Source organism: Centrocercus urophasianus, unplaced genomic scaffold (assembly GCF_019232065.1).
Source record: "Centrocercus urophasianus isolate 14NV4802_14NV808 unplaced genomic scaffold, USGS_Curo_1.0 seq_29, whole genome shotgun sequence".
Taxonomy (NCBI): Eukaryota; Metazoa; Chordata; class Aves; order Galliformes; family Phasianidae; genus Centrocercus; species Centrocercus urophasianus.
Window position 1 is genome coordinate 5,136,938 of NW_024884855.1, and position 26,785 is coordinate 5,163,722.

At 37.3% G+C, this 26,785-nt stretch overlaps 1 protein-coding gene across 1 annotated transcript in view; it reads left to right on the top strand.

The window, feature by feature from the left end:
* The first annotated feature begins 510 nt into the window (after positions 1–510).
* The window catches only part of SMG1 (SMG1 nonsense mediated mRNA decay associated PI3K related kinase), a 53,963-nt gene continuing 27,688 nt past the window's right edge, over positions 511–26,785 (top strand). The window contains exons 1-24 of the mRNA XM_042827767.1: positions 511–670; positions 4,595–4,750; positions 8,425–8,561; positions 11,078–11,136; positions 11,853–12,066; positions 12,833–12,958; positions 13,066–13,138; positions 13,541–13,638; positions 15,155–15,328; positions 16,360–16,584; positions 17,209–17,310; positions 17,688–17,957; positions 18,375–18,505; positions 18,896–19,057; positions 19,534–19,652; positions 20,382–20,469; positions 20,555–20,656; positions 21,068–21,208; positions 21,522–21,721; positions 21,995–22,191; positions 22,905–23,072; positions 23,866–24,020; positions 25,012–25,157; positions 25,796–25,997. Of these exons, the coding sequence (XP_042683701.1) occupies positions 4,735–4,750; positions 8,425–8,561; positions 11,078–11,136; positions 11,853–12,066; positions 12,833–12,958; positions 13,066–13,138; positions 13,541–13,638; positions 15,155–15,328; positions 16,360–16,584; positions 17,209–17,310; positions 17,688–17,957; positions 18,375–18,505; positions 18,896–19,057; positions 19,534–19,652; positions 20,382–20,469; positions 20,555–20,656; positions 21,068–21,208; positions 21,522–21,721; positions 21,995–22,191; positions 22,905–23,072; positions 23,866–24,020; positions 25,012–25,157; positions 25,796–25,997 (3,305 nt within the window). The 5' untranslated portion in view covers positions 511–670; positions 4,595–4,734. The remainder of the gene's footprint in view (positions 671–4,594; positions 4,751–8,424; positions 8,562–11,077; positions 11,137–11,852; positions 12,067–12,832; positions 12,959–13,065; positions 13,139–13,540; positions 13,639–15,154; positions 15,329–16,359; positions 16,585–17,208; positions 17,311–17,687; positions 17,958–18,374; positions 18,506–18,895; positions 19,058–19,533; positions 19,653–20,381; positions 20,470–20,554; positions 20,657–21,067; positions 21,209–21,521; positions 21,722–21,994; positions 22,192–22,904; positions 23,073–23,865; positions 24,021–25,011; positions 25,158–25,795; positions 25,998–26,785) is intronic.

The following is a 26,785-nucleotide window of genomic DNA, read 5'->3' on the forward strand; positions in this document are numbered from 1 at the left end:
TTTGCAGCTTTTGTTTTGCAAAAAGTTAATATGCTTTTCCTGTATTGATTATCAGTTATGTGCCATTAATACCTCCATCTAATAACCAGTCCTGTGTTGCTCAGTGGGGCCCATAGCATATTATGTAAAGGTTAATGTGTGGATTAGTGATGGCAGTGCACAGCGTGAAAGTCTAGCTGTGGTACATATCTATACCTCACTCTTTTGTTTGTTACTTGTGGAGGGAGTTTGTGCTCCTATCTCATATAGGCATCTAACTGAAATACTTGGGATCCTTTGACACAAAGTATTGATACTGGAATGTTTCCTTTGCATGCTGTTGTGATAATCAGTTCTAATTCCAATACGAATTTGAGGTCACTTCCTAAAGAGTAGGTTAAACGGGCGCGTTTTAGCACAGGGAAATACATTTGGGATTGTTATTTAAGTATGTTGCGTTTGTAAGTGAATGTGAATCCCACTGATGTTATACTCCTACATTAAAAAAAATATTTTTTTCTTTATAGAACTGACAGTGCATCAGCTGACCAGGACAATTTAAAATACTCTTCATCCAGAGATCGGGGCAATTCTGCCTCCTATGGATTACAACCCTCAAATTCAGCTGTGGTGTCTCGACAAAGACACGATGATATCAGAGTCCACACTGACATACAGAATGAAGACAAAGGTATTCAGATTGCTGTTTCATGTATAAGTTTTGAGGGAATGTTCCAAGAAAGGCAGTATACTCAAAATGCTTGAGAAACTTTAAAAAAACAAAACAAAAAAAGGAAAAAAAACCTGAACCAGTGCAGCTTATTGCCACAGTATCACTATGGTAAGGGATTTATCTGGGATCAAAAAAAAGCTGTGGTTGATATGAGCAGTGAGAAAATATGTAGTTGCTTTAAGGGAAAAATGCAAGGAAAAACTTAATGCATTAACAGTTTTCCTGAAGAATAGCATTTTGGATGTGTCTGGTCTGCAAGTTGTAATTTCTTCCTACATAGTGCTTGGTGCTTCTGGGGTTGGAAATGGGCTGCCTGGTTTGAGGGACCACTGCTCAGAGCATCTCCTGTGGCTTTACTGTGGCAAACTGGAATCTTAGGGAATCAAATCTGTCTTTTGTCATTAAGGGAAATTTCTGCTTTTCTTTGCTTTAGTCTGACTTCATATGGATTGCACAATGTATGGGTTGTATTATTGCAGAGTTGTGTTGCTTTTTTTTTTTTTTCTGAGGGTGTGGGGAGGATGGAAATACTTCATCTAGAAGACAGCTGACATTTCAAAATGGTATCCATTGTGAAAGAAAAACTTGTAATCTCAACTCTCTAATTTCTAAATACAGAGCTGAAATATGAGGATTTTCTGCTTGCAGAATTCCAGTGATATTAGTGTGGAACCTCAAAAGCATTTGCACTCCCTCTTCTTTTCTATCTTGTATCTTTCTGTACGCAGTTACACACCACATCCTGGGGCACTACAGCTGGGTGCACTGATGCAGATTTACTTTGTGCAAGTAGTGAGTGCTGTTCATAGGAGAAAGGAGCATGAGTCAAGTTTCTGCTTATCTTCATGCTGTAAATGTTGATGAACTGATGGCCTTACTAGAAAGCAGATAGCAGATATGCTGACAATGAAACTAACATGGAGGGATCTAGTGTGTTTCAAATCTACTGGATTATTCTTAAATACCATGTGCTGGGATAGTGAAACAGCAAGTTGCATACAAGTCAGCAAGGAAGTTTTTCTGAATTTACTGGAAAGCAGCTCTTGGAGAGGAGGAATGTACCTGTCGCTCCCTCAAGTACTGTGTCTTACAGGACGTGTCTCTGCGAGCTCAGCACTTTGACTCAGCAGTTTTGTTCAGTTGTGACTTGAAAAGAGATGTGCAAAACCAAATTCCTTGTATTCCTTGTTCGCTTTTATGTTTTAAGAAGTTTGTAAGCTTACAGGTGAGTTTAACATCTGTGTTATTTTGTTTTTCTTGCTTGAGATTCTTCGGGTACAGCGTTGGAGTCTGCCAGCGGGGAACTTTTGTTTAAAGAACTTGTAGCTTCCCTGTCCTGGATGACCATAGTCACAAGCACCTGGAATCCTTGAGAGGTTTCTTTTTTCCAGTTTCTGATGTTGATAGCACAAAAGACTTCCAAGTTCACCATTTCTGGAAGTTCCTTTCTGAAAACCACCTGGGCTGCAGTTATGCACCTCCCCTAGCAGCCTGTTCACTGCTTTAGCACTCTCCTGGTTAAGGATTGTTTTCTTGTATGCAGTTCAAATTTCCCTTGCTGCAACTTGTCACTGTTAATTCCTGTCCTTTTTCCATCTCTGAGATTAGTTGGTCTTTTTTTTTTTTTTTCTTTTTTTAAAACAAACTTTCCCATTAGTTAGTGAAAGTCTGCAGCTAGCTATCTCCCCTTCTCTACTTTACATTCTGAAATGAGACAGGTAAGTTTGCAGACTTCAGTTTTTAAATTTAAATCCAAGGCCTCTTGAGGTTTGTATTCATAGATTAATGCTCCCCATCTCTGCATTTTCTGCTTTCTGGTTCGTTACTCTGTGTTACTGAAGGGGGAAAAAAAAAAACAACAAAAACAAACACAAAAACCTTCTACGCTAGTGTTCATGCTGTGGTATCTGTACATTTCTGCTACAATTAATAATGGTGACGTAGCTGAGCTTGTTCTTATTTGCTCTCAGATTTGATATTTTAATAGAAATGAGTCAGAATTTGTATATATTAGAATTTTCAAGTCTTTTGAGAGCAGCAGGTAACTGAAGAGAATTATGTAATATTTACAGCCTTAGTGCCTGAAAACTTGCCCTGCTGGTCTTCACTGACTCAAAATGATGGCAGTGCTGTGCTTGGTGTTGTTACCAAAGATGTACCATATGTATGTCAAGTGGGATGATGCAGGCTCGTGTCGAAGTCATGTCAGATAATGTCAGAAATGCTGGAGCACTTACCAATGCCTTTGCAAGCAACCAAAACCTGATGAGATTTTTGTATGCACTCAGGTTGTGAAGTAACACCAAAGTCCAGCTGTATGTGACAGCATGTGTTTGTGATAGCTGATGTCTGTGGTCTGAATGCATGATTCTGACACCCTCAGTTAAATTAACCTCTTGTTGCTTTACATTTTAGTGATATACTTCTCTTCAGTCATAAATATTGTTAGTAAGTTCCTTCATAGAACTATGATGATTTGTTATGGCAAATTGACCTGAAGGAAGGAGATGTGCTGCTTTGTTTAAAAACATGGTTTTATGTCGTAAGTCAAAATGTGCATAAATTATCTTTGCTGTAGCTGTAATTAACTAATTACAGATGAGATTCTGATTAGGAGTTTTCCATGGAATCATGGAATGGCTTGAGTTGGAAGGGAGCTTAAGGATCTGATTGGCATTTTTGTAATGGCACAGTAGTCCTGTGTGTAAAATTGCACAGACTTCTCCTGGCAGTTCACAGCTTCTTTTTATCCAAAGTTTTGTATTTGAGATGAATAACATTTTATGTCTACTAAGGTTCAAACTGACTGTGAGGTTTGGAAGCTTTTCACTTATGCTGCAGTCTCAGGAGGTTCCCTCCTCATGTACAGAAGCACCTCTCCTTTCCCCCAGGCTGACTTTTATGTACTGGTGCAGGTAAAAGTGTGGAAATGCTTTTTCTGAAGGAAGCCTTGCATATCCTTCATTGCTCCAGGTTTCACCTTTTTAGCTGAGCCATTGCTGTCTCTAGCAAAGAGAGAAGCTCAGAAGGGTGACTGGGCCAGAAAGGTGATTGGGCAGGTAGACTTCCAGGAGGGCTTCAGCATACTGGGAATGTACATAGCTGTCAGTTTCATTTCTGCACGGTACTGCAGAGGAAGGAGCAGCCCTTAGTGGTGGGGCAGCCTGGAAAACACCTTTGGCTTCCTCATTTGAGTGTGCAAATACTCTAGGAGTAAAATGAGGGGTCTCAGAGTAGAAATGATTGCCCTACTTGAAACGACCCTTTTATTTCTGTTTTGTACTGCTACTGAAGATGTACCATGTCGTTCTCAAGTGGGAGAGTGTAGGATTGCATTTAATTAAAGGTTGTGCAATATTAACATGTAAAAAATGCTGACTGCTGTATGTTTAGGGAGAGTTGTTCGATTTGTGTGTCATAGTTTAAATAATCCATCGCTTATTCAGAGCTTTCTCTTGGGTGTTTTTTGAATCTTGTGCTATGAGTTTATAATAAAAACAGTGTTGAAATTTGATTTGTGTGATGAAGATTGAATAAGTGAATGCATTGAGCTGTGTTTGATGGTAGGTTGATGTGAAAAGCCTTGTAAGATACAAGAAAAAAATATAAATAAAGCCTGAAATACAACAATTAGCATTTTAAAAAAACCAAACCCTTCTATTGCAATGGACTTTTATATGTGCTTCAGAAAAAGAATGAACAGATTCTGAACTCGTGCCCTGGAACCTCACTGGATTTAACAAAACACTTGCATGTAGAAGAAAGAAAGCTAAAAAAGGTGGTAGAGGTTTGAGCTGTTGATTTGCACGTGATTTGAGTAACTCCTAATATGCTGTTCTACTGAATGCAGCTTGTGTTGATCTCGCCTTGCTTTTTCCACAGGTGGCTACAGTGTCAATGGAGGATCTGGGGAAAATACTTATGGTCGGAAGTCGTTGGGGCAAGAGCTGAGAGTTAACAATGTGACCAATCCTGATTTTACCAGTGTTCCGCATGGGAATCGTGCTTTAGCCACAAAAGACATGAGGAAATCACAGGGTAAGGGTCTCATGGATTTTCAGTTAGGGGATCTCTTCTGGCCACGGCTTGTGTTCAGAATATTGAAAGAAATTTGCTACGGAATGGCTCCAAAGAAGTGAATCTGCTCTGAGAGTCGTTGAAAATTAATGCTTGAGTAAAAAGTTGCTAACAAGGAGTCCTGAGCGTGGGAAAACGTGTAACGGTGAGCTCAGCCGTTATCTGTTTGCGCTGGCCTGCGGGTCAACAGTCATTGTAGCAGGTGATTAGTCAGATATGTGCTCTGAACCAGCCATGTTCGTGCTGCCTCTTGCTCAGCTGCAGGTAGATGCCAGGGAGGAACTGGAGGCATGGTAAGAATGTGGGCACAGTCATGTGAGGTGCAGCAGGAGGAAATCAGGAGTTGCAAGAGGGTGAAAGAATGCTTGGCGTGCATTTTATTTGAAAATGAAGGACTCACTTTTCCTGCTGATTGGGCTTAAATAGTGTTTTTTATTAAAAAAAAAAAAAAAAAAAAAAGGCTGTTGCAAGGACATTGGAATGGAAATAGCGACTTTATTATGACTAAGTGCTGTCATTTATTGCATCACCTAAACTAAGTGGTAGCTGAGTCACTGTCAAATCTATGACTAGTTTATAAGAGGCCCTTTGTAAATATATAGAAATGTAGTCTTTCTCCTCAGGATTTTATGTTTTAGAGAGGACAAGGTGAAAAAGGAGCGTTCAGTGTGCTTTGCAAGTGGTGGAGCTGAATTGCAGGTAGCGATGTGTCTGATGCAAAAATCTGATCTTTGGGATGAGTTAAACTGATTTTTATAATCCCTTTCTGGTGCTTTGATATCAAAAATTTTCAGTGTTTTTTCATGTATTGTCATGTCTGTGCAGGGGCAACAAAGGATTGTTTAATGGAGAGCTCAACATAAATAGTGCTTTTAGGAGCAGAGTTAGGAGGCAGTCTTCTGTTAGTACTCACAGAAAGTTCAGACTGTTGTAGGTGTGTGAGCACCTCTGCAGCCAACAAAACGTTGGGAATCTTGAATGACTGCAGTCACAGCCTGCGATGTGTGTGCTTGTGCGTAATTTATCCTTCTCCAGGTGGCAGATCTTGAGTCTCCTTGTTAACTGGGGAGCTTTCACCATTCTTGTACATTTCAGTATGTCACTAAGATTTTTTGGAAGCTTCCGTAACACACACCAGGGTTATGCTGCAACAGGGTCTTTTAAAATATATGTATTTTTTCTTCTCTGCTATGCGTGTAGCAATTTTAAAAGTAGTTTTCTTTTGTGAGTTCACGTATGGCTGACAGCCTGCTGATTTTCCACAAAGTTGAAGTCTTATACGTGCCTTAATTAGTGCTCTGATTAGCATAGTTTCAGTCATGCTGAGAGTTATTTTACTCTTCTAATTATTTTTTTATTACTTTATCGTTGTGACTCAGCAGACAGCTAATGCTCACTGTCTTAGGGACTAGCATTAGTGTTTATGAGGTATTAATTGATAAGAACAAAGCTGCTTTTAGTAGAGAGATTTGAACAGTATGTCTTGTTCCAGTAGCAGTGGAAGCCTGTCTCACAGCACCTTGGTGGTTTTGTTTGTGGAGTTCTAGTTTTAGGATTTGTTTGGTATGTAGAACAGCACAGCCATGTTTTCAAAATAAATTACTGTTTACCACAAAGAGATTACAAATAAAATTAAACACAGAGAAGACAACACTCAAAAGCTGTAGGATGTGAATTCAAGGGTTCAAGAAAATGAAACCACTTCGAGTCTGTTCACTGTTCTTTTCTTTTGAAACTGAGGAGCCCAGTGACACTTTTCTTTTAAGGGACAGAGGTTACCTTCCAAAGATAGAGAATCTATTTATAAAAACTTACTTAGAAATAATAACGTCCAGTATTTTCCAAATGACTGCATCCTGTTTTGCCCTTTAAGCGCAGTGTCTGGTGACCCAACCCAGCTGATGCCTGTGTGGTTTCCAGCTGAGCAGCAGGGATCAGCACAGACAGGCAGGTGACTGCTGGGGTCTAGGCAGTGCTCAGCAGAGTGAAGCTGAAGGGATATTGTAGAACAGACGTTTCTCTTAATCAGGAGGCACATCTGTTATCTGGTAATGGATTGTGTTAAGGGGCTGTTGATGCCTTGAATTGTTCAAGGACAGGTTTATATCTTTCTTTTGAGAGGCTTTGTTTGTGGACAGTGTAGAAGAGAAAAATTTCTACATTTTGTTCAGCTTAGTCTTTAAGATGCATTCAGTAATATATAACAGGATGCTTTCCTAGTTGAGTGTTCCCATGGAATTATTCATGAATAGCAGTTGTACATTTTAGTATGTGTGTACTATAGTCTGTATTAATTTCCATCCTAACCAAACCATGTATGTTTTGTTTTCAAACAATTCCATTTGAGCTTTCCAAAAGCATTTTATTCCCTAGGGGATTACTGACCACCTACCACTGCCCAAGCTTTAAAAAAAAAAAAAGGCAGGCATGGTACCCTAAGGGCAGGCTGTATACTTCCTGTAGTCCCTTTCTTCCTTTTTCAGGTCTGATCAGATATTTTTTTTCCCCAGATGGCTCACTGTACCAAGTCCCTTCTTCTGAAGTTTGGCTATGTGTTGACCATTGGCAGGCAAGGATTCAGCTACAGTTGGTAGCTAAACTCTGGTCAGAAATAAAAGGAGATCCTCAGAGACAAGCAGATATAGTGCATATACTGCAGTTCTTAGGCTGGCATCGTCAGTCACTCAAATGCAGCTTCAGAAATGCTTTTGCTAGTCATCATTGCTTGTATGTTTCTCAGCAGGCATGGCTTTTCCTCCTCTATTGGAGACTGCAGTTTCCAGATAAAGCAAGGGAAAAGAAACTCAATTCTTCTTAAATAGCCTTTAGTCTTTGATGAAATCATAACATGTTGAAGCAGGCTCTTGTCATTACCTGTCAGCGTGTCTTGTGTGGATGTTCTAGCTAGGAAGAAAAAGTGTATTTGAGTCTTCTTGCTATTTTAATGTTTGCTAAGCCTCCCCAATCTTTCAGAATGTCAGGTGTCTTCAGAGTTCATTTCTGAAAATAATGCCTGGCAAAAAACAGGTTCTCAAAGCTGATTTTATTTATACTCTATTTTAAAATTCAGGAAATAGGTATGTTCCTAACAGAACAGGTGTACCTCTTTTCTTTTTCAAAGCAGAACTTTGATAGCTATTAGGCTAACTGTAATTGTTCTTCTGCCAAAATGACAGCTTTCTTGAGCTTAAATCTGGTTCTTTCCTTCAAGAAACAAGTTGCTTTTTTTACAGAAGGTTTGGTTTAAATATCATTTGTTGAACTGTTTTGTTCATACATTCAGTCACAAATCTTAGTTAACCTTGTGTCAAACCGTTTAATTAAAAAGAAATAATAATACGTGTATTTTCTCTTATATATGAGGAAGCAAAATTGAGGATTATGTTTAAAAGTAAAACCAAGTGTTGCTTAGTAGTGGAAGGGTTCTATCCAGATGCTGGCCAGACCACTGGAAGGCGTAAGATATTTTGGTGGCTGAATTGGATTCTGTGTTTTCTCCATATCAGGATGTTTATTCTTAACTTTTTTCCACAAATTACTATTAAGACTTTCTGAGTATGCAAATGCTTATTTCAGGCTATGTATCTTACTGATAAAACATTGTAGAGAGAAGAAATAATGGTCTTTTTTTTCAGAGCGATCGTTGTCTTATTCTGATGAGTCTCGACTGTCAAATCTTCTTCGGAGGATTACTCGGGAAGACGACAGAGACCGAAGACTGGCTACTGTAAAGCAACTGAAAGAATTCATTCAGCAACCAGAAAACAAACTGGTAGGTTTGTTTTGTAGTTGTTACTTTTCTGTAGCACTGGAGCATTTTTCTCTTCATAAAACTGCCTTTCAAAAAAAAAAAAGAAATTGGTATTGAAATCTGTCTGAGGAGTATATCTTATCTACAAAAAGGAAAGTGTGTTTCTGGATTTTCAGTTCTTTCTCCATCATTCAGGAAGTTTTCCACTGCTTGATTACTGAGTTGTGCATATAAATATGGCATTCACTTGTTTTTTGACTGTTTTTTTTTTTTTTTTTTTTAAAAAAAACATCCTTCAGTTCCTTTAGCAAAGAAATAAGGAAAAAGCAAACCAAACATGTTTTCATCTTGTTCAATAACTATTTCTGTATTTTAAATGAAAAATGTGCATTTATTTTTACAGTTGTCTGTGTAGCTCATTTTAAAGCTACTAAGCTTTCTGGCTAAGCATATACAAATACTAAATTGTGGCATAAGTACATGATGTCTTATCCAGGAGCCTTTTATCCCCATGTGCATTGCGTAGTATCCTGAGACGGCTATCAGAGTTTCCTTCAATAGCTCCCTGTGTGCTGGGCAAGGAAGAAAGGATAGTCTGATCCTTTGGAGAAAATGTGACAGGAGGTTTTTGGAAGGATGGCTCTCTTGAGAGGAAGAGTGGCAGTAGTTAAATGTTTTATTTCCATGGCTTACGTTTATGGAAAGAGTCTTGTTATAACAAGTCTCTTAGTAATTTGCAGTTTAATCTGAATCTCACCTGGAATACAATTGCTCAAAGCTGTTGACTCAGTCTTTGTACCATAAAGGGTAAATTCAGAGGACATGAGATGTAAGCAGTGCTGTTACGCTGTAATATTTTCTCCATAACTTTGCTCAGTTTGTGACACACTCAGTGGTTGCTCATAACTCTGAAGTGAATAGGTTTCATATGGCTTTGAGATCTTTTTGATAATCCAAGGCGTGTTGATGGTTATTTTAAATCAGCTGTTGTAGTGGCAGCATGTGTTTGGTTTTCATTTACTAGGCTGAAATCTAGGCAGATTTTTTTCTGGGAAGATGGAGGTATCGCTGTTAAACTGTGTGTAATGTTTTTGGTCTGGGCTTCACCAAGGCTTCGGTACAAGAAATGCTTCGCTTCCATTGAGTGATTGTTGGAGAGAGGGATGATCTCTGACATTGAGAATTGCAGAGATTTGGTGTTTGGTTGTGGTTTGATAGACAGTGAATTTGTCAATATTTATGTGCTCCTCTCACTTCCATGCTTGTCTTTCTACATAGATGTGACAGTTGCAGCCCTTATTTTTCAGTAATTGATACATGCTTCTTCTGCCATCTGTTTTTGAAATGTGCAAGATTTTAACTCTGTAGGTATTACAAATTAACTGCAGTGTCTTGTGAAAACAATTGCTTCCAACAGGGTTTTGCTTTTCAGTTATCTTAATTATAGCCATCACCTTATTAGATACTGGTAAATATGGGCAACTTAAGGAAGCTATGAATGCTTCATCAAGCATCTGAAGAGAAGCATAGCGTGCTCTTTGGAAGAAACGTGATAGAACATTCTGGGTGGTGAATATATATTTCAAGTCCTTTAAACTTGAAAAAGATCCCACAGTTTTTCAGCATTGCTCAAAACAAGAAAAGCACCTTGTATGTGGATCCTCTTTTGTGGAGTTAGGAATAAAATAAGTCTCTTTTTTTCATTAGGTCTTTGGTATTTGTTTGTTTTAAAATGAGTTTCTGAACTCTAAAATTGTCAAGTGTTTCTTAGGGGTTCAAGGGAACTCTTTCAAGGGAAACTTTCTCTTCTCCCAACTAGCAAATGGAAATAAAATTGGATTTCAAGTGATCTCTCCAATGTTGAGCATAAAATTTTATAAAGTACAGCTCTTAACCTATCTGTCCCTCTTGCAGTTCTGTACATCATTAAATGTAGTTTAACAGGGATCTTCTTGGTCTTGGGGTTGAAATGTAGGTGTGCTGAACAAAGCATAGTAATAAAAGTAACTTGGCAGTGCCCTTGCCATGGACTGGCAATTTATAAATTGTATGGGTATCTTTTTCCCTTTTGCTGTAACCTCTTTTGCAGATATCAGGCATGTTTTTCAAATGTTTACATTGTCAAAGAATTTAGTTCTCCAGACTATTACTGATCAGTTAAGTGAGTATGGCAGCACAACATTGATAAAGGTAGGACCCTAGGTCTGTAGCCACTACTGATGGGCTGAATGGTGAGTCTCACATCTATGATGTAATGTCAAGCCCCATTCTATATTTAGTTCTAGCTGATGACAGGAGGCTGCCAGTGTATTTTTGTGGTTACTGTAAATAAATATGAAATATAACATGTGGGATAATATTTCAGTATTGCTTAATATAGTTCCTGCTAGTCTGCAGAGGCCATGGAAATTGTAATAGCATCCTATTGGCAAACATAATTGCCAGGGATGTTCTTAATGTGGATATAAACAGGACCTGGTTTGCAGAGTTATTGTGGCATTATTATATTTATGCCTTTTATGTATTCTGTGTTATAGGTACTAGTTAAACAACTGGATAATATCCTGACTGCCATTCATGATGTACTCAATGAAAGGTAAGCAAGAAAAACTAAGCAGTTTAAAGGTTTTAAAGAAGAATAGTGATGATGTTAGGTTTCTTGTTTTGAGTATAGAAACACTGTAGCATGAAGGAAAGGTTGAAAGAAATTCACTTATGTTTCCTGGATATGACAAAACATATTAAAAGGATGGAACAGGAGGACAGCTAAGACTCTTAAGCATGTCAACAGTGCTTTTAGACTGTCCAGAGCATGCTTCACAGAGAGGATTTTAATGCATCTATGTGCCTTTTATGTTGTAGGTGGTGTGAATTCTGTCTCACTACGTTTAATTGGTTAGATATAGTATTGTGTTGCTGTGCTTATCTGGCTTTCCCATTGAGCTTTGGTTTTTTACAACCTGATTTGCCTTGTTTCCATGCAAGTAGGAACAAATGCAGAGGAAGCATAGGAGTATGTAGGCCTTTTGGTGTTTAGTTCAGTGCTGCTACCCAAAATTAAGTCTTTGTTAAGAACAACATGTTGCAAGTAGATTGGCCAATATATTGTATTCTTTTAAAGATACTTCATAGAAAATTTATTTTGTTATTAATTGCCATTTCAACCTTCTGATCATTATTGCAAATAAGTAGGAGGGAAGCAGCTTTGTTTGTGCATATATTTTTCTATTTTGGAAAAATGTTGACTCTGTTTTTGGTGGTGCTTTAACATCTGGAGACTCCACATTTCTTTTTTTTTCCCCCAAAATGCAGTAGCAAATTGCTTCAAGAACTGAGACAGGAAGGAGCTTGCTGTCTTGGCCTTCTTTGTGCTTCTTTAAGCTATGAGGCTGAGAAAATCTTTAAATGGATTTTTAGCAAATTCAGCTTATCCACAAAAGATGAAGTTAAACTTCTTTATTTGTGTGCAACCTACAAAGCACTGGAGACTGTAGGAGAGAAGAAAGCCTTTTCATCTTTAATGCAGGTAAGGCTACAAGTTAAAACAGGAATATTAATGACGTGCAGTGCGTGAATTAATGTTTAAATTAGAATGACCGGTAAGTAATGTCTGTGTTGACATAATAAGTAAGCACAGTTAAAACTGGGAGGGGACTTTGTATGAAATTCTTTGGTATTGATTTCGTTAGAAGAAAATGTCAAGTCTTTGTATGATAGTGACATCAAAAAATGTGCTTCTTAGGGTGTATTGCAAATCCAAAGTGAAGAATCTTGTTGAGAGCAAGACAACTTAACCCAAGCAAACAGTACACGTAGCCTGGCCTGTGGATTGCTTTTATGTGCCACCTTCTGTCTGTAATGTCGAGTTTGAATTTTATGGTATTTGAGACAGAATAGAATGTGTGCAGACAAACTTGATCCTTTGGTTCAAGTTCTAGGGTCTTATTTTGGGTGCAGAGCAAGTGCATTTATGTCTCCGTTTGGTTTCTGTTTTATGGAAACTAAAAGCTTTCAGCAGGAGAAATAAACCTAGAACAAGTTGGCCTTGGCTAAACAGTTGAAGAAAAACTGTCCTTAAACTTTAAAATTGTTTGTTATATCTCAAGCAAATATTCAGGTGAAATGGGTCTTTTGAGGCCACCTCTGTGGTGCTTTTTAGTGTTTTCCTCCCAGCAGGTGTGTTGAGAAGCTTAACTCAAAGCAGCTCACAGAAAGCCTGTCTCTATATTCTAGCTGTTTGATGGGCTGTGTTAATGAAGTGAAATGTCTAGTAGCATTGCTTTATTTTTCAGCTTGTAATGACCAGCCTACAGTCCATTCTAGAAAATGTGGATACGCCGGAGTTACTGTGTAAATGTGTCAAGTGCATTCTTCTGTTGTCCCGATGTTATCCGCACATCTTCAGCACCAATTTTCGGGTAAGCTTAATTTGTTCTCTGTATTTTTCTCTCTGAGGTAGAAAAGTTGCTGTTATCTATTTAAGTAACTTTTTTCCCTTCCGTTTTCCCCCAAAATTTCTTTACAGGACACAGTGGACATACTGGTTGGGTGGCATATAGATCACACTCAGAAACCTTCATTGACTCAACAGGTGTCTGGTGAGTTTGGCTGAAGGGCTGCAGATATCCATTCTGGCTTGCAGAAATTGGAGTGGGATGCTACACTAATCTGGTTCTACTAAGGTGAAAGGTGACAAAATGAAAATGAGTTTTTGGCTCTGCAACAATAGATTTTGTTCCTAATTTTTGAATTTTTTTGCCATTTTATGATGGAAAGATGGGACACTTTAGACTGTATTTAAGCATCAGTTAATTTGTGCAACTCCTTAACAATTAGTAGGTTTATGAATTTTAAATTCTCAAAAATTAAGTGACGAAAGATAAACTGTCTTTTATATACCTAAAGAAACTGTTGTGGGATAGATGCTTTAGTTTACAAAAATATCTTTTTTGTGCATTAACTAGTTCCTTTGTTTTAATTGGCCTGCTGTTTTTATGTAGGATGGCTGCAGAGCTTGGAGCCCTTTTGGGTGGCTGATCTTACTTTTTCTACCACACTCTTGGGTCAATTTTTAGAAGATATGGAAGCTTATGCTGAGGTAAATAAGGCTTGATTGTATATGCCAGAGTTAACTGTTACAGATTTCATTAAGACATACACAGCTGTTATTTAGGCATGTATTATCCTTGCAGAAAATGAAATTCTAGGGTTTTCCTGGGGAAAAGAGGGTCAGATTGCAGAGTATATATTCAAGTTATATGGAATGGCAGTTGTAGAGTGCTCATGGACTACTTGGACTGCAGTCATATCCAGGCTGTCAGCCCTTGTTGTTGAGAGTATCATGTTAAATAAAATCATAAAAAGAGAACTCCCTTTATTTTTAAAATGCTGCAGTGAAGACATTTTTACTATTTTTCCTTATTTTCTTTTTGTCCAACATTGGTGTGTTTTGGTAGAGGCTATTAAGAGGGGAGATGCTTATTGTTTCCATAGATTAATGGTAAATGTCTTTTTAAACAATAACAGTTAGTTCTGCAGAAAACAATGTAGCAAGAGGTTCGGCTCCTAATAGGAAACTGGAGCATAATGATTTAACTTTTCCTTGACACTGTAGCCTTTGCTTGTTAATACAGCATAGAGTTTTTCTGAAGCTGTCATAAGATGAAGAATTTCTGGCTCCTGTACATTTTTATAACTGGATTGTGCTGTAGTCTACATGTTAATGCAGTGCTAGCAGAATTGCCTTGCATGCAGATGGTATGGGTAAGGTTGTACTTCCTACACAATCTGTGTAACTCAAAGCAGAATAAATCGTTCAGTTCTATTAGCACACTTACACTTATGCTTTTACTTCCAATGGTACAACTCCAGCATTCACACATCTCTTTGGCTCTCTTCTGCCCACAGAAACTCGCACTGCTGTAACTATAGGCGCATGATTGAAACTATTAAGTTAGCATGGTAGGTTAATGCTTAGCAGCTTGTCTGCTGAACTGGACGGTCTGCATACTCCTAGTCATGGAAGAGCCCTGAGATAACATGTTAATTTAAGTTGTGGGGAAGGTGATTCAGGCTAGTGTGTTCAGTCTTGCCGTGGGGTAGACCAAGGCTATATCTGTACTGCTGAGATCAGCACTGGGAAGGCTCCCAGGTACTGCTGCCAGCTGGCATGGAATAGCCTGCTTCCCCAAATCAGTCTGCAGATAAAGGTAGCTGTGTGTAAACAGTGTGTTGGGGGTGGCCACCTGGACATCCTGATGCCAAGCTGTGGCTAGAAGTTGTTTGGGATGGTGGTATGAAGGAACCTGCTGCAGCAGTGCTGTGTGTCGTGTTCCAGAGACCAGAAGCATTATAAGGCTGTGTTTTAATTTTCAAGGTACAGTCTAAGAGCACTGCATTTTAGTGGCTAAGGTATGGAACGGCATTTAATTACTATTCCGTGACTCGCATGTCTTTGTGTGGCTATTTTCTGTCTTTGCAAAATTAAGTACATTGGATAAATACATCTAAAACTGTACGTTTGGAAACTTGCTATGATTAGTTCTAGTATCAAATGTTGGTCTTCATGTATTTTAACTGTTAGTAATGTATCCTGACATACCTGTGCACTGCAGGACCTCAGCCATGTGGCTTCTGGGGAGTCCCTAGATGAAGATATTCCTCCTCCCTCTGTATCACTACCTAAACTGGCTGCACTTCTTCGAGTTTTCAGTACTGTGGTGAGAAGCATTGGGGAGCGCTTCAGCCCCATTAGAGGACCACCAATTACGGAGGCGTATGTAACTGATGTAAGAATTGAAGTTTTTGCTTTTCTTCATTGCTGACGTGATTTATTATCATGCGGTGACAGTTTTTTTGATTGATGAATATATGCTAAGCTTGAATCAAGTATATTCCTTTAAAGAATTGTACTGCGAGAATTTTATTAAATGTTGAGGTACATTGTGGCAGTGGCATATTGGAAGCCTATGCAGAAGATGTGAATGGTTTCTTGTAGGCAGTTGATTTTATGCAGTTAGATTTGTGTCTGTTAGCTTTTTGTTACTGTGCAGTTACCATTTGTTCCAATTGCTGTGGTGTTATAAAATCTGAAATTGTGTGCTTTATGAAGTGTAGTTCTTACGTTATTTGTGGTGAAGTTACATCTAAGTAAAATATGATAGTAAAGTCCTCTTGTGCTATATAGGATTTTGTTCGTGGTTAGTGTAATACAGTGCAGTGTGAGAACTAGCTGCTATATTTCTGTGTCATGACCAGTAGAGGGTGTGAATGACATTAAAACAAAGATTGCACAAGATAAAAATATCTGTAATCAACGTTGTGTTGTTGTTGAGCTGCACAACTGGAATCTGTGCTCCTGCAGAGTTCTGTTAGGGACAGAACAACTTCTCAAATAAATAACAGTATTGATTTCCCAAGTAAAGACAAGAAAGTTGTGTAACTTGTCTTAATCTGCAGAGGATTCTTGTGATGTAAATTCCAGAAAGAGATTTAGTCTGTTTTTTAGGAAAGAACAGGAGTTTGTTATCAGTTGTAGAATGGACGTCTGGATAATGGATTTGGGTTTTCTGGGTCCATTCAGGCCTTTAGCTGATAAGAAGCAAGCAGACAGGAGTTTATTTCTCTTCTTATACCTGTGCAGTGCAATACCATGGTGTATGTGATTCAGAAAAATATTCTTTTGAGAGAGTATGCCATGATGCAGAGTATGTTAAGGGGTAGAACATCAAATGGATGCAAGTATAATTAAATAACATAAGGTTCTTGTCTCTTTTGGTTTTGAAATGGATTAATATAGATGTTTCTCTTAACTTTCCAGGTTCTCTACAGAGTAATGAGATGTGTGACTGCAGCAAACCAAGTATTCTTTTCAGAAGCAGTACTCACAGCTGCCAATGAGTGTGTTGGTGTTTTACTTGGCAGTCTGGATCCAAGTATGACCATACACTGTGACATGGTTATCACATACGGATTGGATCAAATGGAAAATTGCCAGACTTGTGGCACTGATTATATCATTTCAGTCCTGAATCTGTTGACACTGGTGTGTACATGTTATGTTATTTTTCCCATGAGGAAATACTGTTGTTTTTTTAAGGCAGAATGCTTTTTTCTGTCTGTGATAGATGTATGCTTAAAATTCTACTTTTCCTGATTACAAGCAAGAAATTTTATTGCTAGTATTCATTCCTGAAAAGCCTGTGTTGCTAGCTTGTTTTTAGTTGCTAGCTTGTGCTTTTAGTTTTAGCCTGAATGTTGTTTTTATTTTGTTGGCTTCTTTATGTCTTGCTTGACTGTTGGTCTCTGCAGTTGATGCCACAAGAGTTTGAGTGCTTAATATTCTCAGTTTTTCTATTGAATGGCTTATGCCATCACCTGGGAAATCAGAATTCTTCAGAATGGAGCTCTTAGAGCACAAGTTTTTAAACTCCATGGATGCAGGTTGATGGAGCCATTTTCTCTCAGCTATTCTGTCAAAGCCTCAAAATGACTAATTCTTTGCATGGGTTTGGGAGGGCAAATACCAAATATTTGTGTTGGTGGGAGACTTTTAAATATACTCTATGCAAGGTAGAAAAAGTGTTTTGATTAGTCTTTTGTAATTTATTGTAATATAATTAAAGATATTTATTTAGAAATTGGTTAAATACTTTTGTTTTATCCCCAGATTGTTGAACAAATAAATACAAAACTACCATCATCATTTGTAGAGAAGTTATTTATTCCAGAGTCTAAACTGCTTGTGCTACGTTATCATAAGGAGAAAGAGGTAAGAGAATTGTCTCTGCAGGTGTTAATACAGCCTTACACATATAAAGGGTGCAAAATGCTGTTCATTTTAAATAAGCTATAAGAAAGCACACGTAGCTAGTTTGTGATTTTGGTATTTGGGCTCAGTGAGTGTTTGCAAGTTTTCTGCCTGATACGACAATGAAGTGCTTAGTTAATGTGGCTTTCATAGTCGGTGTGCATTATGTGAGTGGTCTGGAAAGCACTCTACGGACTGTGGATGATGCTTAATTACAGAAAACTGAAGATTAGGGATTAATATTGACACTAAGTTATCCAGCTTTTAACTCTGCAGTGGTAATTAATTTCATTTTGATTCCACACTAATAGTTTGCTTCTTTATTTCATACTGTCAAGGTTGTTGCAGCAGCCCAAGCTGTGTATCAGGCAGTACTGAGCCTGAAGAACATTCCTGTTTTGGAGACTGCTTACAGGTTGATTCTAGGAGAAATGACCTGTGCTCTAAACAGTCTTCTCTATAGTTTACATCTTCCCGAGGCCTGTTCTGAAATCCAGCATGACTCTTTCAAGAAGCATGTATTCACTGTGGAAAATGCAAAGTTTGTTGTTATATTTGACCTCAGTGCCCTAAGTACTATTGGAAATGCTAAGAACTCATTAATTGGGGTGAGTAAAGATCATATAGATAAAGTCTGTGCAATTTTAACTTCGTGCATAATGAAAAGTGTTTTCTAAGGTAGAATGTCTTAGCAGGGTTATTCCTGAATTGAAGCCGTTGTTGTCGGAAAAATTCTGCTTTTGAAAGTTGCCAGATAAAAGCAGCTTCAGTGTCTCTGCTGGTAGTGTGTCAGCTGTGCAGAAATACTTGTTATGGGCTATTCTAAGTAAGCATAAACTACTCTTAACAAATCGTTTAAAAAGGGGAAAAAATCAGTTATGATCAAGATCAGGGAATTAATGGAGTTGTAAAACACTGTTTTCCATGGGAACAAGTGAAACAATGGTTAACTGTATGGAAGGCTGCACTTGAAAAGTGAATCCTATTTGTTGTGTTTCTGTGCTTATGTTACAATTTTCTTATAGATGTGGGCCCTTTCACCAACTGTGTTTGCACTACTGAGTAAAAATCTGATGATTGTTCATGGTGACATAGCAGTTCATTTTCCTGCTGTCCAGTATGCAGTGCTCTATACGCTGTACTCACATTGTTCCAGGTACGGAGGCTCGTAGTTCATCAGTATTTTAAGAGCACTAGGATGAGTTTATTTGAATGGAATAAATACGGGATGGAGGAATGTATTAAATAGGGTTTAACAATTAAAGTTTTGCCCAACACACTCTGATCAGTTTTTATTTAGTAAATTGCAGGGAGCCTGCATCTCAGGCAGCAAAGCATGCTCCAGCTTAAAGTTTGACATCTAATTTGGAGGAAGATAAGGAGTCTGGAGTTTGAGTAGAGGGAAGTGAGGAAGAAAATGTTTGGGTTTTGACATTATATGTAGTCGTGTGATGTTATAACCATATTAACTTCTGCTTCCTTTCTTTTTGTTTCTTATATACTGTAAGAAAATATCTTTTTTTTCTTTTCTTGCCTTGCCTTTCAGACATGACCATTTTATATCCAGTAGCCTCAGTTCTTCCTCTCCTTCCCTGTTCGATGGTGCAGTTATTAGTACTGTAACCACAGCAACAAAAAAGCATTTCTCAATCATACTGAACCTTTTGGGGCTATTGCTGAAGAAGGATAACCTTACTCAAGATACCAGGTAGCTGTCATTTTCTTATTAACCAGGAAATGTCTTCTCCCAGCGGAATGACTTAATTTGGAAAATGGGATTTATTTTCTTGAGTAAAACGTGGTGTAACTTTAACCAGTGAGATGTTTGGTTTTTATAAAACAAGAGTAATGGAGCATATGTGGGAAAAGTAGCTGCTCACTTTTACACATGAAAATTAAATAAATTGCAACCATCATATGATCTATACATTAAAATCAGAGCTGCCAAACTTCACTGAAAAAAGGGTTTTGCTAATTGAAAGTATCCTACTAGAAGAGCTGCGTGCCTGCTTTACCGAGATGTTGTGAAATCTAAGGATGATCTTAATGTTACAAAACCTTTTAAATAAAAGAGGAGGACTGTGGTATGATGTTGAACTGTAACATGAAGTAATTTAAGTTGTATTGAAAGGAATTTTTGTGACTGTATGGAGTAACTAATAGTTCTTGTTTTCTTTTTTGAAGGAAACTGCTTATGACATGGGCTTTGGAAGTGGCTGTTCTGATGAAAAAATCAGAGACATATGCACCCTTATTTTCTCTCCCATCTTTCCATAAGTTTTGCAAAGGACTTTTAGCAAACAGTAAGACTTTATTCATTGACTGTCTCTTTTATGCCATAATTACATACAACCTTTCTTTTTTACATATCATGGTTAACTGTAACTGTGATTGTTCTACTTTTAGAAGTGCTTCTGGTCTTTATTATGTGAAAACTTGCACTCCTGTCCTTTTTTCCCCGAACACATCCCTTGTCATGACTTAAGCAAACAGTTATTTTCTTAAAATAATACCTCATGGATGTGATGGTAATCTACATAAAACAGCAGCAATGTCCTAATTCTACGAGTATGATGTGTATGAGTATTATTTGACTAAGAAGCAGCAGAACAATTCCATAACATGATGCATTGTTCTGGACTTTAGAATAATCTGGAAATTGAGTTATGGGAACAAGTGCTTTTGGTAGCTTAGTACTAACAAGAGCACTATGTTTCCAAGATCAGGAGTTGCTAACTTTTATTCTTACTGGAAGTAAATGGTATGTGCCAATGAATGGAGGCCATAACATAATTAGCTGATCAGAGGTCAGAAAAGGTCGCACAAAGGACAAGTGAGGCAGGTGACTTCCTGTTAAACAGAGTATTTATCTGATACAGCAAAACTACCCAACTAAATCAAAACAGAAATAAGGCATAAAGCCTCTGAATAATAGCTGTTCTGTAAAAATACGTGGATGGTCTGCAGCAACCAGAGTAATGTGTCAGTTATCTGTTTCTAGCAACAGTAACTTTTTCAATTCCTTAATTTAGCCCTTCTGGAAGATGTGAATATTTGTCTTCAAGCATGTAGCAGCCTCCATGCCCTGTCTTCCTCCCTACCAGATGACCTTTTACAAAGGTACTTGCACACATTATATATGTTATTTGAATTATGCTGTTCATGGAAATGTTAAGACTTTTTTTCCACCTGCTTTTTGTTGCAGATGTGTTGATGTGTGTCGTGTTCAACTGGTTCATAGTGGTGCTCGTGTGAGGCAGACTTTTGGAAAACTTCTAAAGTCAATTCCCTTAGATGTGGTGTTGAGGTAAGTTTTTCAGATTCACTCCATATGGAGAATAGTTTTCTTTCTTTCTTAGAATGCTTTCTGTAGAATGAAAAATAATGCTTAATGGATGTTACCACATTTTTTTCTCTCCTACTGTGTGATTTAAAATCACTGCTCAGTAAACTAGTAAGAGTATGAACAAACTTGATAAACTATGCTGCACTTCTTGAAACAAATTATGACTACTTCTAAGGTCTGTGTTATCCAGAGCTTCAACAGCATTTTGTCTTACTCTTACCATAAAGAATTAAACCGATAAAGTGTGTTGTCTTATCTCCAAAGAGTATGCTAATTTCCTCTCATTGTATGTGTATAAATACATATGTCTTCTGCTTCATTTCTTTCTGATCTATTCAATTACATGGCTTGTTTTTCCCACTGTTCCTGCAGTAACCGTACCCACACAGAAATACAAGAAATTTCGTTGGCTATAAGAAGTCATATGAGCAAAGCTCCAAGTAATACATTCCACCCACAGGATTTCTCTGATGTCATTAGTTTTATTTTGTATGGAAGCACTCATCGAACTGGGTAAGAACTTCTTTTTAAAACTGAAATTAATTGATGTTGAATAAATAGTGAAGAATTTCAAACTGTCTAATTTAAAATTTATAACTATATTGTTACACTGTTTTATCTTCAGTCTTTTTTTTTTTTTTTAAGGTTCCTTTCAAGTATTTATAAATATCCTCAAATATACATATTCACATTATGCATGTAGCTGCTGAAAATAATCTCGTGAGAGATTTGACTGAGAGCAATAAGTAGCTGGCATTTTTTTTTGTGTGCATTATAATCGTGTTACTGTATGAACTTGTGTTTATGTACTGATGTTTTCTTTCAGGAAAGATAATTGGTTGGAAAGGTTGTTCTATAGCTGTCAAAGGCTGGATAAACGAGATCAACCAACCATCCCTCGTAATCTGCTAAAGACTGATGCTGTTCTCTGGCAATGGGCTGTTTGGGAAGCAGCTCAGTTTACTGTTCTTTCTAAGCTGAGAACTCCCCTGGGTAGAGCCCAAGATACATTTCAAACAATTGAAGGTAATGTAAAGATTCTTTTTTTGTAGGATTTTTTTGTAAGTTTGTGTGGCTAAGAAATTCATGTCCAAGGCAAGGAACGTAATGGTTTTATTTTTCAGTGATAATAGATTTTAACATATCTTTGTGTAAGGTGCTAAGAAAAGCAGAATATCAGTTGCATAATCATGATTTTTTGAGAGATTTTGTTTTAGCGTTGCTGTCTATGGACATGTTGATTTAAAGCGTTATCTCGTGAATGTTTTTTTTTCTTCCATGTTTTGGTGGCATATGTAGGTATTATTAGGAGTCTTGCAGCACATACACTAAACCCTGATCAAGATGTTAGCCAGTGGACTACTGCAGACAATGATGAAGGACACAGCAGCAATCAACTTAGGCTTGTTCTCCTTCTACAGTATCTGGAGAACTTGGAAAAACTGATGTACAATGCTTATGAAGGATGTGCCAATGCCCTCACCTCTCCACCCAAGGTTTGTGTCTGATGTTACTAGAAACCATCTGTTGACTTGAGGAAAACGTTTTCAGGATTGTGTGGGTCTTAAATCTGAAATATTTTGGATTCTACAGCATTTAAGCACATACTCTAATGAAACTTGAAAAGAACAGCTTCTAAAGCAGGGTTTGAGAATGTTAGTTTGTCTGGCTACGATGTAGTTTTTTCTTAGAAAATGGGGGGTTGGGAAGGAAGAGCTTATTTTTGGAGTATCAGCATGCATAGTGATAGAGCAGTAAGCAAATCCGAGTACCAGATTTTTATAGTTGTTGCTTGTCTGTATGTTGTCAGTAGTCCTCTGCTGTAGCATTATTTGGGATCTCAGATTGCCTTTTGAAGAATTAAAATTTGTAAGATGCCGTTTTCTGTAGTTTTAGATCCTTCACTGTTGAAATAAGTTAATTACCAGACTTTGATATTACAGTAATATGTAATTTAATCTTGAAGTGAATTAACATTTTCAGCTTAGTAGTGTGCCAGGTCAGCTGCATGCTGTGCATGATTTCTGGGTACTTGCATTCAGAACATTCAAAATGCAGATTTTTAACATGTTTCTTCTCTGAGGCTGAATTTTCAGCTGAGAGGTCAAGAAACCTGTCATGACTTTAATTGTTTTTCATATTAAGCACTGAATGCAATTATTTGTACAAAAGACAGGGATTGTAAAATTGTCCTTTTCTGTCTTAAAAGGTTATCAGGACATTCTTTTATACTAATCGCCAGACGTGCCAAGATTGGCTGACACGGATTAGACTTTCCATCATGAGAGTTGGGCTGCTGGCTGGCCAGCCTGCTGTGACAGTCAGACATGGTTTTGATTTGCTCACAGAAATGAAAACTAATAACAGTTTATCTCAGGTATTCTCTTTTAAAATGCTGTTGACTGTTGTAAAAAATATCCCTACTATGTCTTAAAATTTAATCTAATGCAATCAGTGGGTATTAAACCAAGTGTTTTGTAAGAGTGGCTTTTACATGAAACGCAAGTTTTGAGGTTTATACTTCTCTGTTGACACATTTTTGTGGTTAGGTGATACTGTGGATTGGAGACTGCAGTGACTCTGCTCATTCGGCCAAGTAACGTACATAAGTGAATGCTGTTTGAATTGAGCAGTTTTGGCTTAAGCAAAAGGCACTGCTTAAACCCTAAGAAACTTGCCATTCTGCTCTATTGGTTTGAGGTTTGTGTCAGAATCTGACTTGTCACTGTGAGCAGGAGGGGTGCATCGTGAGGGATTTTTTCCTGCACGAAGTAACTGGCAGATAAACATAGGGGTGGGATGAGGGAATCAAACGGTTGTTTGCTTAAAAAAATGTCAGCAATTTGGTTTGGTGAAACCTTTCAACTAAAGAGATTTGCTAGGTGTTTCTTACTCCTGCTTCTTTATGAATTCCTAGATTTATTTTTAGGTAGCTGTAGATCTCTGTACATAGTGACTACGAGCTATTAACATTCAAGATGGGAATTTGTGGCATGAATGCTTTCTTGAGTACCACTGCTTTTCCAAAGGCAGTGTTAATGGAGGGATGGACAGAGTACTACACTTGTGTGGGCATATAATGAAGAACTGCTTTACTCTATTCAAGCACTTAACATGCAACTCTTACTTCATTTGAGATTTGTTAAATAAAGGTTTTGGTTTGGTTTTAGGGAAATGAATTGGAAGTGACAATTATGATGCTGGTGGAAGCTTTATGTGAACTTCACTGCCCTGAAGCGATTCAGGGTATAGCTGTCTGGTCTTCTGCTGTAGTTGGGAAGAGTCTTACCTGGATCAACTCTGTAGCTCAACAGGCAGAAGGGCGGTAAGTTTTTGTTTTGCTTTGTTTTTTCAGATAATTGAATGTTACAAATTTGGACTTTGTTTCTTCCTATGCATATTTCTACTGTTTATTAAATCAAGCATTTTTAGATATTTTAATTTTAGTTTATCTGTGTTATCGGGATTTTGGTATAAATGGTGTTCAAAGGTTCCTTTTTTCTTAGTTTCTTCCACGTAACGATACTGTTTCAGTTTCTGTTGCAAAATATTATTGCTACAAATATCTTCTATTTTATGTTCTGGCCAGTGGCAAGATGTGAGTATTGGTCATGGTTTGCCAAGAGAAGTAATCCAAGGGAGATGCTTTGCAGATTTATTTTTCAGTTTAGTTTTAGAACAAAATGGCTTTGGCTACAGTTACTATTTGGTTGGTTGGAGTTCAACGTAGCATGTGCCAGAATTGTAGTGATGCTGTCTCCTTAAAGCAGTACATACTGTCTTCTGTATGAAATGAAAAATGGGCATTTTTTGATTAATTAGTTTGTCTGTTAGCAGAAGATTTAAAAAAAAAAAAAGACACTCAAGATTTTAATATTTACAACTATTTTCCCATTTTTGCAAGATTATTTAAAATAGTGTGCAGGATTGTAACGATACCTGAGGAGTTGCTCAGAAATATCAGACTTAATATGTGAATTGTTTGTTCTAGACCCAGTTTTACAATTCTCTATTAAATATTTAACTCATTTACTTGCATTTGGGTGTGACAGCGTGACAGTCAAATTTAGGTCTTGCATCTACTTCAACCTGGAATTGGTTTGAAGTTGGATTACATCTGAATGGAAAATCTTTGAGGCAATGCTAGAATCTAGAAATTCAACTCGCAGGCTTGTTTTGATGTTAATCAGTCTTTCTGTTGCTGAAAATAAGAAATGAACATTTGGATTGTTGTAAAGAAATGTTGCAAGAACACCACTGTACCAAAAAGAAAACTGATTCTGTAAAATGCTGACAAAAATATTAAACTATTTAAGGTTTGAAAAAGCAACTGCGGAGTACCAGGAGCACCTGTGTGCCATGACAGGAGTAGATTGCTGTATATCAGGCTTTGACAAAACTGTTCTGAAGTTGGCCAATTCCAACAGTGTGAATAACGCCAGCCCAAAGCACTCCTTGAATGGTCAGTATTTGTTGGTTTCTTCTGGAAAGTGTGTGCATAAAATTAGAATGTTCGTTTGTAGCATGTGATTCAAAATTAATTGACCTGTTTCTGCCTGCAGTTAAATTTAATCACTTAATGCCATTGAAATGAACATCACATATACATATGACAGTTTGCAGTATTGATGTCTAGCTGTGTGAGATTCATAGGTAAAGTATTGTGTTTTAGTAGGTTAATAAGACTTAGTGTTTACTGCGTAGATGTATTATAGCTGCACAATTGATTAAAGGTTTTCTGAGCTGAGACTTTGCTTCATTATTGTCTCATCTTTGAGAAGAGAGATCCTTTGTTCCTAATTCAGTCCTTCTGTTTTCCTATTTTGAAACTCCTTTAGATAGGTGGATGGAAGTTTTCCAAAACCTCCCTTGAACAGATCCTATATATTAATTTTAAAAATAAATAACTAAAAAACCCAACCAGGGGAAAACAGACGGAACATTCTTCCTCCACTCTGTACTTCCTTAACTATTATGTAACAGTTAAAAAGAATGATGTTTCTTGAGTAAAGATGTGTTACGTTTGAGCAACGTAGTTGTTATTTTGAAGCACGTAGGTATGTTTAGATGTACATACTGTTTTTTGTTGTTGCTACACAGGAGAAACTAGAAAAACTGTTCTGACTAAGCCAAGTGACTCTTCACCTGAAGTGATAAATTACTTGGGTAACAAGGCATGTGAATGTTACATTTCAATTGCTGATTGGTCTGCTGTTCAGGAATGGCAAAATATGGTCCATGACTTGAAGAAAAGCACGAATAATACCTCAATCAATCTGAAAGCAGATTTTAACTACATAAAGTAAGAATTTCATTCCTTTATTCAGAAGTGTCTTACACTATTGAAGGTCTTGTGGATTTTAGTAATAATGTCATTGAAATAAAGGTGTGATAAGTGTCCTCCTTAGGGGAGGACTGTAAATATCATAATTAACATTGTGGGGAGTTGCCGTGGCTTTCTGACCGTTGAGGTTTTTAAGTGTTCAAGAATAAAGTTTTTGAATTGAAAGCAGAAGTTAGCAAACTTAATCTGGTTCTGCTAGTAGAAGGTGAATCCTTTCACGTGGTTAACTTCTTAGAATGCCTGTCGTGGTACAGTTTTTGAAAGATACTCTAATGTAGAAAGTATATTAATATATTAATGAGGTGGATTTAGTGGCATAAATGTTTTTGTTTTTAATAGTTTTGAATTCTAGCTTTTGTGCTTCTTAAGCTTTGTCTGGTTCCTGAAAAATATTGATGATGTTGAAATAGGCCTTCAAGGTTTAAAGGTCCTTTCATTTAATTTGGCAGCTTTTGATTACTTTCCATTCCTGTTCTATTGCAGCTAAGCTTAGCAAAATCCTGAAATTACTTGAGTTAAATGAAGTTCCATCCCAAAGCTTACTTTCTATGCATAAAGGAAAAAAAAACTGTTTTTGTTTTTAAATTCTTGCATAGTCAGACTTTCTATGGTCAGGAAGAAATGGTTAGAAAAGTATTATTCATGGTCTGTTAATACATCATTTCCAGCTGCAAAGTTTCTTTTGTTTGAATGAGAGAGATTTAGTTTCTGGAATGAAGCAGGAAATGTGAAAATAAACCTGTAAA